General features: G+C 36.5%; 1 protein-coding gene across 1 annotated transcript; it reads left to right on the plus strand.

The window, feature by feature from the left end:
• Nucleotides 1-1,187: 1,187 nt before the first annotated feature.
• On the plus strand, nucleotides 1,188-13,805 carry LOC127874498 (uncharacterized). The gene is made up of 2 exons (XM_052418861.1): nucleotides 1,188-2,299; nucleotides 11,012-13,805. Exons 1-2 carry the CDS (start codon nucleotides 2,103-2,105, stop codon nucleotides 11,484-11,486), a joined length of 672 nt encoding a protein of 223 aa, XP_052274821.1. The 5' UTR covers nucleotides 1,188-2,102; the 3' UTR covers nucleotides 11,487-13,805.
• Nucleotides 13,806-18,569: the final 4,764 nt, after the last annotated feature.

Below are 18,569 nucleotides of genomic sequence, written 5' to 3' on the forward strand. Positions count from 1 at the left end.
TTCTGAAATGTAGCCTGAAAGGTTGTGTCTACAATCATTGACCAACATCAACATCATTTTTAAGGATTGCGCTTTTTATGTTGCTCTTTAATGTAAATACAATGAAACAATTAAAAATGTATTGATGAACAAAGAATGGACTTTTAAACTGCGCTATAAATCCACTTACAGACAAGACAGGTGCCCAGTGCGTCATTCAGGTGTGCTGTCACTGTGCGGTTTATCTCCCAGCGGCCACAACGCACATTGTGAATGGATTTATAGGTTTATTACAACTCTTGATCTATTATTATAGGCTGTGCGTTTCATTGCCTAACGTAATTCAGTTTTGATAAGAGGTTTAAGAAAAATATTAGTTTGAAGGATATAAAAGAACCTGTTCATTATTGTTATTGGCCTGGCTCTGGGAAAACGGGTCTTAATAAATGTCGTTACGCTTCGTCCAAGATAAACCTGTTCAGTCCGCAAAAGCTTTTTTGATACGACACTTTATGCCTTTGACATGATTTTCGTTAAGTAGAGACTTCCTTCAAACAAAAAAGCCCATATAGCGGAAACTGTCGTCTCTGATTAGCATGTGCGGATTGCACATGCTAATTTCAGACGACACTTTATGCACATGCATTAAGTCCCGTTTTTTTTACAAAATAATGCTAATATTTCTGAAATGGCCATAGAAGGGGGTGTGGTTCAAGTCAACGATTTCATTTCAAATTTTATTTTAATTATGTTCAAAATGACCAGTTTACTTTAATCATCCTATTGTTCCAAACCGCATCAATTCGCACATGTACAATATCCGCGATATGCTATTCGAAAAATGAGATTAGTTAGGAGGCCTGTCCTTTCTTTCCAGATAACGTCTACGTATAATTTACACATGAAACCTCATTTATTATGATTTGGAGGCAGAATAACATATGCTGACGACATATGTGCATGCAATTTTTTTAAATATTCAATTATGAATTGGTAGTATGAACTCTCAGGTAAATTAAACCTAAGATCAAACAATCCCTTAAAGAGACATACACATCAATAATTTCTGATATCTATTGTCAATAACGACACATGTGGGTATAATTATTATCTCGCATATTTGAATAACAGATTGATATCTATTTACAATGAAATGGAATTTCTATATGCACGGAGATTCGTTTAGTTTATGGAATGAAACACATTGATATGCAAGTTCAATTGAATATATACCTCTCTTGGATTGTTTGCAGTTTGGTATAATCCATTTATTTAAGTGTTTCGACACATGTTAATGACGAAACCTGGAGTGAAAATAAATTGCGATATAACAATTGTCTCCGATGTGTCTATCAAAAATGCTGTACCAGATAGATTTGATGTGGATTGGATTACGCATGTGATAATGAGCATTCAGTGAAGTACCCATGGATAACAGCAATAACGGGGAAACGCAAAACGCGCCATTTCATTTGAACAATTTCGTGTATGCCGTTGAACAAAAGTTTCATTACATCTACCATTTTAATAAATGTGTGGTAAAATAAGTATACACCAGCATATGTATAATGTCTAAGGAATGAAAAAATGCTGACATTCGTATCTTCATCCGACCGACGATTAAAACCTTATGGCTTAAATTGATAAAGTAATATTTTGCATAAAACTCTTTTTTAAGAGACTCTGTTGCACGAAGCTACGCAACTTAAGACACACGTTTGTTTTCCGAATATTATGACGACTAAATATTATTATAATTAACAATAACAAATCGTCGAAAAATCAATGAAAAAATCAAATTTGTAAAACGTTTAATGTATGAAGTCTTTTGAGACGTCTAAACAAAAAGAACACAGCTTCAAATAGCATTAATATTCTCTAATGACATTTCATAAGACAAGCATGAGAATTTCAAAAGTTTAATTATCTCTTGAAGCTACACTTGAACGTTTTACAGACAAAATAATAGCTCAATAATTAAGGAAGATAGATTGATCGTTTAAGAAATGAAAAGTGATAAAATAATCTTTCAAAAATGGAATAGAATGTAATGATCATTTCAATTTGCTTAACAAAACAACAATCGTTTAAAAATGGAAAAAATGCGAAATTCTTAAAAAAAAATGATTCCAGCCGAAATTTATGTTCAAGCAATGGATTCGGAGTTGGATATAAACATGCGTGCTATTGAGCTGCTTAATGCAATTAAATCGGCGGTTCAACAAAAAAGGTCAAAACGTTCTTTCAAGCTGCCAAATATTAAAATAAACAAGCATCGTCCTAGATTGATCATCAAGGGAAATAACAACTGGCATCAGCAGTAAGTTATAGTTAAGTTGTTTTGTGCATTTAAGCTGATATGGTGATCGTAAACATTCTTCTTGCAGTTCGATTAAATGTCTCTTCAAAATTATTTGCACTGCAGTTGTCGCCAACCATTGTTTTCACTTGCTATGTCTGTTTCTTAAAATTAAATGTGAGCCCGCGAACTGTTAATGTAAGAAATTAGTTTTTGATAACCCTGAGTATTCTTTTGTTAGAAGCTTTTTCGGTTATTGAAAGAGCGGGTAAACCTTTTTGGCAGAAAAGTGAATTTCAAACCCGTTTTCTTGGTTCTTACTAGCGTCTTTGTCTTACGGCCCACGACTCCAGTGTATATACAGCCTGACTAGGGGTCCTTCTTCACTGAACATCAATACATATTACAGTTCTTCAATTAGCGTTATGTCAATGCCTCAGGCGTGTACAAACAACTTTATGAAGAAGAAATGTTCATTGGTGTGTTATTAAATCGTATATTATGTGAAATGTGAAACACGAGCAGTGAAGGATATTAGTTGTGATCTGTTATGCTTGTTCCTTGAATTATTTTGATTTTAACATCGTTTTATAATAAAGGGTTGTGTGTTATTCTAATGTTACCTGTCATGAGTAAGTCAAATATGAGGACAGAGATCGATAATCAATTAGAATCGCTAAGAATTGCACAAAGGGAAGCATAACTCGGACCGAGGACGCCTTAATCGAATGGGAGGTGATTAAGAAACTTATAAAAGAACAAGATAAGTTTCTGGCAAAGCTTGCCACTGAGCAGGACACACAAAAGGTAGTTCTACGACTTGCCCGTCGACTGGGGAGGTTAAAGGGAAAGCCTCTGTCTCCTTGTGATCCTAGTTAGAATAAAGGGACAATCATAGCCACCTTCAGGAAATGACTCTATCTGACGTAGAGACAGTGTCGTTCGTTCTGGATTTACTTGATGATCTTGCGTGGCTTGAAGTTTTATGTAGACTCAAAGAGATTCTGAACAAGCTTGACCGATCGTTAAAAGCGCTTCAGAATCCGTTTGGAAATAGTTAAACGGTTTCCCTGTTATTGAAACGTTTCTTTGCATAAGGTAAAGAACGGTAGGATCTAGTAACCAAGTCAATAAATCTCTTAGAAATATTATCGGAAAATTCTAGATTATACTCTTCGCCTGTAGAAGACAAACATTCTATTTTAAACGATAGTCTGACTGAAGCAGTTACACAGTAGAGTTGCGTCGTATATTATTCAGCATGAAAACTGAAAAATATGAACTAACATGTTGTGGCTACACAGAGAGGTTTGCTGTGTGGAGTAGAACCTGTGACCAAACAAAACGCTGCTAAACTATTTACAAGGTTGTGGAAAGGGTCTTACGTAGACTTGAAGCATGTGGGATCTCTTCTCCAAAATACAAACCGAGAAGTAGATTTTTTTCTCTCTGGTAGCAAACATCAATGGGAACACTGTGCGTAAAAAGACGGACTGTCCTCAAGTCGAAAAGAAAGACAATAGTTGTTGCATTAGATGGACCGTTTTATACGTGGACCATTATTCGTGAAAGGCTACAAATAAATATAACAATGAATGGGTTTCTAGTGACATGATTAACCGACACTTTGGCGCTGGTGCTCACCATCACAAAAGTTTCACTACTGTGAACTCATTTGCGTTCAATTGCAAGTTCAGGAAGTTCAGTTCAGGAAACGCGTAATAATTTTCTCTTATTTTTGACTTTGAACACCAAGTTGACATTGGGAAGACAACCTTATAGGCAGGGAGACAAGTTCTAAAATACCCCATATGCGAGGTTGCAGAGAGAAAGAAACTGGTCCCTGGAGTTGTCGGAGGTGACGTTCTTCCCTCGTTGAAGACACACGAAGTTGGAATTATCAAGACCTTAGAATTCTAGACAAGAATTCCATGCAGATGAAGTACAAGCGTTTTCAAGAATGGTGGTTAAGACTAAAAAATTTGATGTTAGAATGAAGGAAAGTCAGTAAGAAAGCTCAATGGAACGTTTCAGACCCATTGAAAAGAACAAGCAGTCCTTGCAAGTATTGAACGACATGATGCGTTTGCCAGAAACTTCCCACAAGACATCGTTGTAGATACGAGTCTTGTAAACGTCGATGAAACATGTGTGGTCCAATGAAACAATTGTGGTCCAGGAAACGCGTCATAATTTCCTCTTAGTTTCTGACTTTGAACCACAAGTGGACATCGAGAGAACAACCATATAGGAAGAGATACAAGTTCTCAAAGACTCCATATGCGAGGTTGCAGAGAGAAAGAAACTGGTCCCTGGAGTCGTCCGAAGTGACGTTCTTCCCTTGTTGAAGACGCACGAGTTATCAAGACCTTTAAAAAGAAAGTCCTAGTTGGAATAGTTGAGAATATACAAAAACGCCCCACCTTCAGTGTGTTAGAATATGAAGTTTATGAAAATACCGTATTAGTTATTGCGCATGAAGTCAGACTGAGTGATGACCCACCGATTAGGGCACTGTATTGTGTGCGAAAACTGCAAATTATTCATATCCCTTGTCTGAGATAAAAAAAAGGTGTTAAAAAGTTTAAAAGATGTGTAGTGTCGAGCCCGGCTTGAGGCCGATTACTTAGATTAAAATGTCTAGAAAAATCACGACGAGACACCATTGAAAGTTCCACAATTTAATAAGCGCACTCTAGAATTTCATATCGGGGGATGCCACTATAACAATAATCCTTGTAATAGTATAACAGAATTACTTCCCCTAGTAGTCCTTTTGGTCTTTTAATTCGTCCGATACTTTCATGCGGATGTCGAACAAGATATCTGAAGATCAGAATTTTCAAACATTGTATTTATACATATCTTGCTTATATTCGTATTACAGCACGCAAGTCGAGAAGCGGTAGAACGACCGACTTAGACTCGGACCTGGCTTAAATATTTTATATAAATAAAAATACATAACATTTCATATGAAATACTTTAAAAAGATTTTTTTTTATTTTAATTAATCTTTTAATATAAGACTTTAGAAAAAAAATACTGTGTAAATCCCTTCTACAAAGGTATGAGCTGTGCTTGTCAGGTCCCAACATTTGTGGGGTTTTTTTTATACAAAAGCAAGTTATAAAAATGGGTTGAACCAAGATCATGTCGACAATAAATTAATGAAAGAAGAAAACCAGCTTAAAAAAAATAATAAATTTTGATAATAGTTGACTGTACACGTTCAATACTGTGTTTTATGAGGAAAGGGACATTAAAACAGCAGTTTTCTCAATGGTTAAGTAAGTAAAGAACAGACTTCTGAAACGTTTTCCTTGAACACTAAGTAAGTTGTTTATTTCGACTTCTAACGTCTTTGGACATAAACCGAGTGAAGAACCAAAAACCTATAGCCGAATGGGCAAATTCTATTGAAGGAATAGAATATATATATATATATATATATATATATATATATATATATATATATATATATATATATATATATATATATATATATATATATATATATATATATATATCGTGGCTTACTCGTTTTTGGAAAATATCGATATTGTTGTAAGCCATTTAGTCAGTCAACGTTCATGCATGCCCGCCCCGTGAACGCATGCTCTCATGTCCAAGCGCTAATAATTTTGAAAGTTTACGTTTGAATTTTAAAGAATTACAAACAATCTTACGTTTGTCAGAATACGTTTTTGTAATCAAACCCCTTTATAACGACCCTTTCTGTGATCGTATGATGCAAAGGATGCTATTTTTTTTAAACCATTAATTTGGACCTAATTGTGGATATTACTCGATCTAGAAAAACGGATCTTAATGCATGTGCATAAAGTGTCGTAATATATCAGCCTTAACAGTCCGCACTAACCTTGGACGACTGATTAATCTTTAATGGAGTTTACGTCGAAAAAAAGTATCTTCAAAACGAAAATCTAGTCTAGGCGGAAAGTGTCGTCCCTGATTAGCTTGTGCGGACAGCTCAGACTAATATAGGGCGACACTTTACGTACATGCATTAAGTCCGGTTTTCCCAGACAGAGACTCATGCTATATCAAAACCACTGATTTGAATCTAATGAGGAACATATTTGAATACAATCGAAATGGATATCGGTTGAATCGGTGACCTTTTTTTAGCCCAAATCTACTGTTCCGTGCCATGCACTGTTTTATATATTGATTATGATCTCTATTACTAGTCTTTGACTAGTCCGATCAATCAATTCTATAATTCATTAATCAATTAGGCTAACCACTTCTGATAAGGATTGACGGAATTAATTATAAACTGATTTTTCCTTTTGTCATTCGCTATATGTTATAGGTAAGTGCACGATGTTTATGATATAAAGAGATTAATGTGCATTAAAAGGCGTTTAATTTAAGCTTTGTATATTGAAATAATCCTGTTGAAGTATTTTGAGTCGTGTATATATCGATATTTATGTGTAGAAATATGATGAGTTTTAATTATAATGATCGGGTTGAACTGGTTAACATGTGTGTTATAATGTCTTTTTACTATCGTATAGAAGAAAACGTATATAATATCATTAGTCCTGAATAGGGACGGTGCTATGGGGGCTATTACTAACGTATAAACTGACGCATGCAATTGTTATGAAATGGATAACAGAATAAGTTATGACTTCGGGAGTGCGAAAGTTAAAGTTAAATATTGTATAATTGTCAATGGTGTGAAACATTTGTGCAATTACTTTGACATCAGACTAGTTGACGGTTCTAGTGTTCTCAATAGAGCCACTTTCTGTGAAAACTGGGATTAATTTATTTGCGTTATTTCTGAACTTGCTAATCATGAACGACACTTTTGCTTTTATGGAATTTTGTAAGGAAGTCCTTTCAAAACTAAAATACTGTCTATGCGGCAAGTGCCGTCCCTGATTAGCCTGTGTAGTCCGCACATGATGGGACGACACTTTACCCGCATGCATTAAGTCCGGTTTTCCCAGAAGGCGGCTTAATAGGACATTGGAATTGATTATTTGAAGGAACCATAAGGGTTTGTTTAAACCGATAACTTTATATACTTTGATCGATTTGTTTTATTCATTTCGATTTCTTCCGCAACTATTCAATGAGCGTCCCACGGTTTTGGGATTCCCTCTGTAATCACAAAGGTCGGATATATCACGTGACAGCAGAACATGCCTTCACGAAGACAACTCTAGATATGAAACGAATAAAAAGGTACATAGTCGTAAAACACAGTAAGTCAATATGTCACAATCATGTTAACTCATTTATGCATAGCGTCTAGAAAAAGGCCTTGGCAAACAGCGGCGTCTCATCTGGGTCTGCGCTGTTTGCTTAAAGGAATTTCTGTAAGAAATATTATAAAAATAGAAATAAATATACCAGACATCCCTAATTTTGGAAATGAATAGATCCAATTTAAAAGGATGGGAGTGTCCACTCGGCATAAATGGGTTAATCTTTAACGCAATAATACTAAAACTATGAGAATCGTGATGCCAGTTTTGGTCTCCGTTATAACTCATGTTTAAAGAAAATCGTTGATTCACCTCCATTTAATAACTTTTCCGTATCACATCTAGTTTAATTCGACAAATTTAATGCAAAGTGTCGTTTTTGAAGATACTTTTTGATGCTATGAACCACTCGTGTGTCGTTTTATTTGATGTTTTTTATTCTGATTCGTCTTTTTTTCAACAAACTGTTTCAGTTTTCAACCGATTGATTCGGTACTAGAAGGGCCATCGTGAAAATAAATACTTTAAACAATTTAACTCATATAAATTAAATGCAACAAATAATTTATTAAAAATATAACGACTTTTGGTTCACACTTAAAACAATCGTGTGCATAATGTGCAATCCCATCGTTGCCGGAAAAATTATAAACAGAGACAATAATCAAATTTGAATGGTAGCACCGTTTTGACCTATTAACGTTTTGACATAAGTAATCCATTAACAGTTTCCAATGCAGCATTGGGCGATAGGTCATATATTAGTTCTTCTTGAATGCTTTGAGCTTTTATGAGTACATACGAGTCGCGTTCTGAGAAAACTGGGCATAATGCATGTGCGTAAAGTGTCGTCCCAGATTAGCCTGTGCAGTTCGCACAGGCTAATCTGGGACGACACTTTCCGCCTAAATTGGATTGTCGCTAAGAAGAGACTTCATTTAAACGAAAAATGTCATAACGGCGGAAAGTGTCGTCCCTGATTAGCCTGTGCGGACTGCACAGGCTAATCTGAGACGACACTTTAAGCCCATGCATTATGCCCAGTTTTCTCAGAACGCGACACATACGTACAGCTCACGTATACGTACGTATACGTATCCGGAGGGTCAATAGCTGGCAGTTGGATTATTGCATCTAGGTTATATATATAGAAACACTCTGATGTGTACATAAGAAACAGATGCAATCTACTGGTGTAAGCCTGTGGTCGACTTTAAACTACTTTCTGTTTAGTGGATGTTGTCAGTCGGTTCAGTTCTCCATTGAACCAAACTTAATAACATGCTCTTCTCATACTTCAGGTATTATTGATTGTTCAAGTACTTTGTTTCTTCATTTCTTTTTTTAATAAATTAATCCTATATTCCATGTCCTCTGTGCCTTCGATATGTGTTTTACGTCCTTCTAAATACAAACTATAAAATAATTTAAGTAAAGCAAATTCGTGCACGATACATTTGATATTTCTGTTCAGATAAACACATACGACTGTTCTGTTTAATTTACTTTTGAAACTCTTGAATTTAAAGCATGAAGTCATTAACCTTGGATCTTTGTCAAGTATTTGGCGTTGCCGCCGTTCATACATTGAGAATAAGTATGTATGTATAAACTAAATTTCACTTCTCCTTTCTAAAAAACCTTTAAATCGTTAATTAATCGTTCACAATCTTTTACCAAACCTTTGTGTAGCGCCAGGAGATTTTGCATGTTCTGTTCAAAGATTTGAAGTGGTGCAGTCAAAAGTAAACTTTAATAGGCACTTCAAAAAATATCCAAACGAAATGAATGTAAATTGGCGATCTAATTGAAAACACAATATCTTGATAATTGTTTAAACAGTAACTGCTAAAAAACGAGACAAAAAAGTAGTAATTGTTTAATCATACTAGTGTGTGTCCAGAAAGGAATAAGGAGCACATAATAGTGGTTATACATGGATTCGGATGTTGAAATAGAATGGTAGGTGTATAGAAATTGTATACATTCTTTATGTTTTTAATGGTTTGGTCATATTATCAAAGTGTTATCAACGTTTATCGTATAAAAATATGCGAGCCTTGATCTGGGAACACGGGGCTTAAATCATATGAGTAAAATATAGTCCCGGATTAGCCTGTGCAGTAAAATATAGTCCCGGATTAGCCTGTGCACGGAGCGTATTGATCATCTAGAGTACGTGGCCTGTGCAATTTGCATTTATTGTAATATTCGTTTAAAGGAAATCTGTTCTCAGCAAAAATCTAGTTTAGACGGAAATTGTCGTCCCTGATATGCCTATGCAGACAACACAGGCTAATCTTGGACGACACTTTCAGCACATGCAATAAGCCCCGTTTTCTCAGAGCGGAGCAGGTTTCATAACAATTTTATGTTATTTATAAACATATGGAATGATAATGACATTTAAACAAAACTGTACATGCTAAAGATAACTATAACTGTAAAAAATACTAAAACACTGTCTAGCGGATATGATTAAATAAAAAGTATGGAGGTTTTTTCGGAGAGGCGGTCACGAGAGTCATATTTTTTGTATATTTGAAATCTTTTGTCATTCGTTTCAAACATCAGTTATCTTCACCACACATTCGAATCCATATTGGTTCAGTTAACATGCTCATGAGTAATACATGCACATATATATTAATTGAGTGTCTGTATTTTAAATGGCCCGTTTGACAAAATTTAACCTCTTGCATACACAATTTGATTTAACTCGATCTATTTTTTATATAGGATTATCAAATATAATCATCGAAAATGCTCGATTGTTTTCGGTAAGCTTCGGAAGAATGTGTCAATCAGTTCTGTCGACAAAATATGGTGAATGTATTTTTTTAAGCGAATGATACAGAATTTTATTGTACTTTATTTTTTTATTATTTGTTAATTTTATTAAAAAAATTAATCTAATATACGAATCGAAATTTAATATACAATGTATATCACTATCTCATGCGATACATAACAAACGCACAGGGTGATTATTATCAAACGAAAATGAACCAAGTTCCATACAGTTGGAAAATAAATGTGGTCTCTAGAATGTTAATTAAAATAAAGGTTAAATGCTGGAACGCAAATGAAGGAGTTCAACATTGCGTATTTAAAATACATGACATAATAATGTAGTATGCTGGGATTGAGCATTCTATTTTCGTAAAACAACCTTAATCAAAATAACTTCGGCCGAAAGAAAGATACTCTTTAATGTATTTTTCTCTATTTTAAAACAAACGAACTTATAGGGATATTGAAATACACCGGTTAGCAGTTATTATGTTTGGGTGTTAATGTGTTTTAATATGTTGTAATTGTTGGATCTTTCAACCAAAATCGGGAACTAAATCGCTAAGTTTTAAATTAAGGACACTTCCTGCGACACCAGACGCTATAAGATGGGGACATGTTGTAACTTACAATATCAATACTATCATTCATCCGTTACAGTATTATTAACGTAAACGATTTATATTTTCAGGAGCATGTATTCAGAAGACGAGGGCAATTTTCCAGACAACATCATAGAAACAGTTGCGCGCGCAAACACGATCGCCACAGATCATGCGCAAGTCTTACCGGAAATCCGTGCGGCGCCATGTCAAATCTACACCAAACGACAGGAAAATGGCAGAGCTTTAAACACAGACATTCCTTCCCCTCGACGACAAAAACATTCGCAGTTAACACATCAAGCAAATAACACATCTAGTCAACAAACGCAAGGAGATGATAAGACTATTAATGTGAGACTACCAGAACAATTTTCGACCAAACCGCCGCCGATGTTGCCTAAAAAAATGTCGTCAAAGGAGTTTGTTAAGACATGGCTAGTTCACGGATCTGATCCACAGGGAAACAATCATTTCCCGGAAATAATCCCGAATCCTATTAAGACTAGGAAAAGTAAATCAAAATCAAAATCCAGAATTGCTAAAGCCAGTATTGTGGACTAAGAAGTAACAGTCTTGTTGCGTACTGTATATTGCTTTAATCTAGACGCAATTGAGGAATTGTCTATATATGTTATTTATCTTTTATCAGTTGATTAGTGAAAAAAAATGCACATTTTACTCCAGGCAATTCTTTTCGGGGGGTAGGTTAATTATAATAGCCGCTTTGTCCGTTCGCACGTCTCGTTTTCTTGTCCAACCTTTCTCCAATAAACCATTAGCCAGTACCTGAAGAGACTGTATGGAAAGATTAATAACAAAGAGGTATGCATTTAACAAGAATGTTCTGCTTCCATGATTTTCATCGGACTAGTCCAGTTTTCAAATGCGTTGAAAATGTAATTCTTTCTCGGACTATTTTCTGGCCAAAGTCATTAACATTTAAGCTTCGCTCTGGGCAAACGGTACAAAAAGGCATGTATTACTGTCGTGCCAGATAAGCGTGCGAAGTCCGCATAGGCTTATCAGGGACGATTCTCTCCACCATCGTTTAAACGAAAAATGCCATAAAAGTTGAGTGTCGCGAAAGTATTAATCCCAGTTTCCCCGACACCTATGCTCATTTTATGAAAAACATCCCAATCAAAATGCCACTGAAACATAACGTCCTAGATGTATGCACTACTTTTTCCTCTTGGCAATAAAATGTTACGTAGTCGCAATAGAGCCCCATAACTCAGTACCAATTTTATTGAGGCAAAACAGGCTTGTACAAGGGACATATTTGTCACAAGACCAGGTTTTCAATTTGAAAAAAAACTGATAAAGGGAGACAATTCAAAATGTGCATTGTTACTTAGTGTTCCTAGTTACCCCCCTTGTGTCAAATTCAATATATTTTTAGTCGTAGAGACCTTGATTTCGAACGAACCATAAAATCCCAACAATAGGCGCCAGGGCTTGTGAAAGTTTCATTGAAATCCGTTGAGAAATGAAGGAGGAGTTGCGCTCGGAAGAATTCTTCCGCCCGCCCGCTCGCCGACATTCACAAATCTAATAACCAGTTTTTTCATCCGGAAAACCTGGTTAAAAATGCCCGGTTCCTCTTGGTAATGAAACTTTAAATTAAATGTAATTGAATTCAAGCCGATAGTGAAACAACCTGATCGCAAATGGTCAATTATGAATTATGTACGTGTTTAAGAAATCTTTTAAGTCCTGTCGCTCTGAAAAAAAAAATTCAAGTGGAACTTACTTTAAATATGGGTCATAATGCTTCCCAACAAGGTTTGTTGATTTAAAGCCAAAAGTCGCTGGAAAATAGAAGCGCAGACGGACAACAAGACATCCATATGCTCACCACCATATGGGTCGCGTTCTGAGAAAACTGGGCATAATGCACGTGCGTAAAGGGTCGTCCCAGATTTGCCTGTGCAGTCCGCTAATCAGGGACGACACTTTCCGCATAAACTGGATTTTTGCTAAGAGACTTCATTTAAACGAAAAATGTCATAAAAGCGGAAAGTGTCGTCCCTGATTAGCCTGTGCAGACTGCACAGACTAATCTGGGACGACACTTTACGCATATGCATTATGCCCAGTTTTCTCAGAACGCGACTCATATGAACCTCGTTGTGAAAAAACTGAGCTGCATGCATGTGCTTAGTTTCGTCCCAGATTAGACTGTAAAGTCCTCACAGGCTAATCAGGGATAAAACTGTCCACATACACTGGATTTTCGTTGAGAGAATTCCTTTAGTCTAAAAATTTCATAAAAGCGGTAAGTGACGTCCTTGATAAGCCTGTGTGGACTTCACAGGCTGATGTGGGACGACACTTAACGTGCATGAATTAATCCCAATTCTTGAATAAGGAGGCTCACTTTTTGGAACATAATATAAATAACTAATAATTACACATGTTAATTGTATATTAGTTATATACAACAAAACAAAATGTTTTTTGTGTTTAATATGAATAGTATGATTTAATAAATCAATATATTACTTTCTTCACAAAAATATAGCCGATTCCAATCTAGACAATGTTCTTTTTTCAAACATGTTGCATACATACATTTTGGCATGCACAATACAGTTTAGTTTATATTGAATGCCTCTTTTAATCCACTGCAGCGCCAGCATCTCCAGCTTTATCCATCTTCTGCTGAACCACAGCAGCGGTTCTGTCGACAGATAACGGGATGTCGTATCTTCGGCAATCTCAGTATCACCCTCGGGCCATCCATCTTCATGTCCGTGATATCTGCTACCCATTTACGCTGCTGTTCAGCCTCCAATCCACAGGCTGCCATCAGATTTCGCTCAGGAATCATGTAATATGGCAGATGGTAAATATGGTAAATGATATTGGAGTTCGGAGTGTTCCCAGTAAGACATGTAACCAGTGGATTACATTCCTTTTTTTAAACATTACGGGTGTATTAATTTCAGCTTGCAATATTATACACGTTTCAGCATAATGGATGTTATTTCTTTTTTGTTTGGTCCCAGTATCTCTTTTACAATCATTTTAACAACAACATAAATTTTGCGTGAGTGACATTTAGATTGTTAACGAGTTCAATTTAACCGACGTTAAAGCAAATTTTCCGCTCTAAATAACTATATTCACTGTCTTTAAAAACGACAAGGGTAACAACAGATCCCATTGATACAACTTTCTGCACGACATCCTGTGATGACCAAAGTCGAGAGTGTTGAAGCCATCTCAGCAGGATAACGGGACATTGGCAGCGTACTGCCCACACATGATCGATAATAAATCATGGCGCGTTTGAAAACGGTAGTGATGACTCCGCACGTTCCAGTTCAACAAAATGTTTATTATTACATTTTGTCCATTCATCAAGCAATAACGCGCTGCTTAGAAAAGTGTTCCCTTTTCCGTCATTACACAGAGCATTATTAATAAAAGTAAAACATAATAAAGCAGATCTCGCCACTTGCATCCTGCGATGCCCTGGGTATACACATTGATCCATCCTGTACACTTCTATGCCCTCTGGTATGGTATGTAGAGTGTATGTGTTTGAGATTTATTTACAGGTCGTCCAGCGTCTTCGCGACTACAGATGTATCGACCTGCCCCTGTGACCCTTCAGGGGAGAAAATTATGTCATATTATACATCAGAGCACGATGGCCAATGAGACCTCAATGTGACTTGATGCTTTTTTTTATGGATTATGTTGTGGTTTGCCTTTTATCGAAATGGTTTTTGCAGTATTCCTATTATCTCTAGATTAGCATTATCCTTATTGGCATTAATGTTTATTCATTATAGTTTGTGTGTAGTTTTTGTGCTCTCCGCCCCAAGAGGTGTTAGTGGGGGTTCGAGCGGGATACAGAGGGCGCCCCGATTCCAGAGGCGCCCCTGGTTCTTTTAAGTGCCCGGTGTACAGCACCGATACACTGCACCCTCGTTTAACGTCCCTCGCGGAGGACTAGTTAGTACATTAACATAGATTAGTACAGATATTACTCTACTGCCCTGTGTCTTGGTGTAAATTCACATGGGCTCTCTCTGTTGTGCTATTGGATGTTGTCAGGTGTTTTAATGGTGTTGCAAGGGTCAGACTAGTTTTGAAAGGTAATTTTGTTTAATATAGTAGAAAAGGGGCTGCGTTTGTGTGGTTGGACCGAGATGACTGGTGGTTGGGGGTACAGGGAGGACAATTTCTGGTTCAACACTTTCTTTCTTGGGGAGACAATTTTCACGCGCCTTTATATTGGTTTGTTTTTGAGAGAGAGAGAGAGAGAGAGAGAGAGAGAGAGAGAGAGAGCGAGAGAGAGAGAGAGAGAGAGAGAGAGAGCGAGAGAGAGAGATAGAGCTCGATAGATCGATATCTCTCTCGCGCGAAGACGTCTCTCTGCTCTCTCGCTCTCTCGCTCCTCTCTCTCTCTCTCGCTGCGCTCTCTGCGCTCTCTCTCGGCTCTCGTCTCGCTCGCTGCCTCTCTCCTCTCCTCTCTCTGCTCTCTCGAGAGAGAGAGAGAGAGAGCGCACGTTCTTATTCCTGTTCATATTGGTAATGGTTACACAGATGGTAATTATATGTATTAGTGCATTTTGGTCAGGAGGAAATAGATCTGGGATGTTAATGCTGACCATCCCTCCAATTCGATTTGACCCTCATAGTGACAAGGGTAATACGTGCAGGTTAGCAATACAAAGGTTACAATTCAACGTCAAACGTAACAAGGCACAGGCATGCAAGGAAAAAACTTACACTACACAACAAGAAAACATCACCTACGCTACAACGCTACTCAACAACAAATACCGTCACCATTCTCTTATTTATTTTTATTTTTGTCATGTTGGGTATGTCATGTCAACGGAGCCAGAGTGCACGGACGAGAGATATCTCTCCGGGCGCACCCTCAAGCCCAGCCGACACGCTCTACTCAACATGTTTAAGTTTCGTACATATGGGAAAAAAAATGTTTACTAATCACATTTAATTACAACAATATTTACACCTATAGTATGGTATGTAGATCGACTCCAGCTTCCACACATAGGAAACGGTCTGGCACGAATAACCAGTCAGTATCGCTTCAATGATAGCAAGCCAGCTCCTCGGCCTTGCTGCCTGCTGTGATGTGAGATTCACCACCGAGTCGTGCGATCACCAGCATATCATATTCCATGTACTACTCAAAACGTCTCCGTCTGATTTCCTATCAGTATCCCAGCAGGGTCATTATATTACAGACTTCCGTTGACACACCTTCGACAAGATTCTGAAAACAAACATGATCTAACATTTTTACACATTTAAGCAAACTGTTCATGATTATTTAGTTTGAAGATCTTTAGGCTTCACTGTTTTGTAGAAATGCGTGCGTTTGATGATTAGTTTAATTAACTCAAAAGACAAAAATTTCAAGCCTAACTTGAGAATAACGACTTTATAGACCTCTGTATCTGGGAACTAGTACAGTTCGTGACTTACCCGAAAGTGAGGACTCTACAGATTGCTCTTTCTTGGAAAACGTTTAGTCAATGATTTACCCAAGAGAGATGACTGCACAGGTTTCAGTGTTTGGGAAATCAAAATATTTCTAACTTCACCGTGAGGCCACAACAAATTGATTACATGTTCGATGGATTTCCCGCACCTAAAAATCTTAAAACGAAATAAAAATATGTTTATTTTTATTTTGCGCCCGCATCAACAATTTGTGCTCTGCACACATTCGTTCAATGATTTAGTGTAATTTAGACTATGTATTTTACAATATAGACTGTTATTAATTAACTTCATAATATTAGACGAGAATGTGTTTAATTTGTTAGCCCAATACAAGTTGGGCCTCGCAAATAAAGCTCGAAACTCGCCTTATACGAGAAAAGGCGGCCAATACGGAAAAAACACGGCCAATACGGAAAAACTTTCAAAAGGTCGGCAAATACGAGATTCAGCCAATCAGAAACCAGGAAAAACTCCGCCTTATATGAGAATCTAAAATTTCGACAATTGTGGACGCCATTTTGAAGTTGTATGCTTAGTTTTGGTTCAAAAGTTTAAACCTTTAAAAAGATACTTAAAGTACTCAGCCCCAAATATTTTCAGCTCCCTTTTTCGACAATAAGAATAGTGCAGTGTAACCACAACAGTAAGGTTCAATATTTGAGCGTCCATAAATAAAAACTTTTTAAGCTACAATGAAGCGCCGAAAGCAAAACTAATTCGAAATCAGGGACACATTACAAATTCAATTCCTAATGGCAATAAGTAAGTTTTCAATCCTTATTGTCTTGCTGAGTTGTATTTAAAACAACGGTAGTGGATCCAGTGTATATGGAATGTCATTCAGGTAAATTTTGCAGGCGTTATATTGCGTTCCTATCAACTTCCTGCATCATGCAATGTCTAGAAAGCATCTTTTGTCATATACTAAGTTTAAATACAATTTTTCTATGCTTCATCAGTAGTATCGGCTTCATATTACAATATTAATGAAATAATAATTATTCTGAAATTCGATACATGGAACACTTGTTTCCTCTTGCAACAACATTCAATTTTCATTTTAAACACGGACTCTAGATTGCAATATACACTCCGTGTTTCCGTGTTTTAAATTAACGACATATCTTTTAAAAGGTAGGCTAGATTGAACTTTACCAGTACAAAGTTGTGAACCACTATCGACAAAGCGGGGGTATAGGGGCGGTAGCCTCCGATACTAAAGAAATAAATGGGATAATAAAGGATTATTCGGTGTTGCGTTAGTTGTTGCGCACTTAGCAACGATAAAATTATACGCTTTTCAATTCTTATTTACGTACCAGTAAAGTTCAATCTTCCCAAAAGGTATTTTGGTGTACATAACATTTTCAAAGCATTTTGCATGAGATATAAACAGGGTAAAAGTTGTATAGAACAGAAATTTTGCTATTTTTCAAAACTTCATACTTAATTTTATAGCAAAAACCTGTTATTCAAATGTTAAATTCAAGCTTTTCTTGCCTAATAATATTAAACGTTAATTAATAAAATTGTCATAAATTAGTTGAATTCATATTGGCTTTGTTATTGAGCTTCAGACAGCCTTATTGAGCTTCAGACAGCCGTATTGTCCTGCAGCTCAATAACAAAGCCAATATGTATTCAACTAATTAAATAACATTATATTATAACGCTTTCCGATATTGATTGGTTTATGGTACATTGTAAAAGAATGGCGGTGTCCGTCTGCCTCGTTGTTTCAGCGAAAGATGTTAATGGAAACGTAATTTTTCCGGATTATGGCCATTTGTATCCTAGAATAATGCTTTTTTGTGTCCGGAGCCATATCTTGGAATTGCTTTGGCGGATTTCATTCATTCATATATACGTGTATATGGATAAGAGGATGATGCACGCCAAATGGCATTGTACACCATTGGATAATAACGGAGTTATGGCCCTTTGTATCTTGAAAAAATGATTTTTGTGTGTGTGTCCGAAGCCATATCTTGGAAGTAGTTGCTTTGACGGATGTCATTGAAACTTGGTATGAGTACAGTATATATATATATGGATAAGAGGATAATGCACGTTGGCGTTGTACATCCGTCCAGAAAACTTTTGTGTCCAGAAGTATATTGGCGGGGGATATCAATTCAACAAATTTGC

The sequence above is a fragment of the Dreissena polymorpha genome, chromosome 3, assembly GCF_020536995.1.
Source record: "Dreissena polymorpha isolate Duluth1 chromosome 3, UMN_Dpol_1.0, whole genome shotgun sequence".
Lineage (NCBI taxonomy): Eukaryota > Metazoa > Mollusca > Bivalvia > Myida > Dreissenidae > Dreissena > Dreissena polymorpha.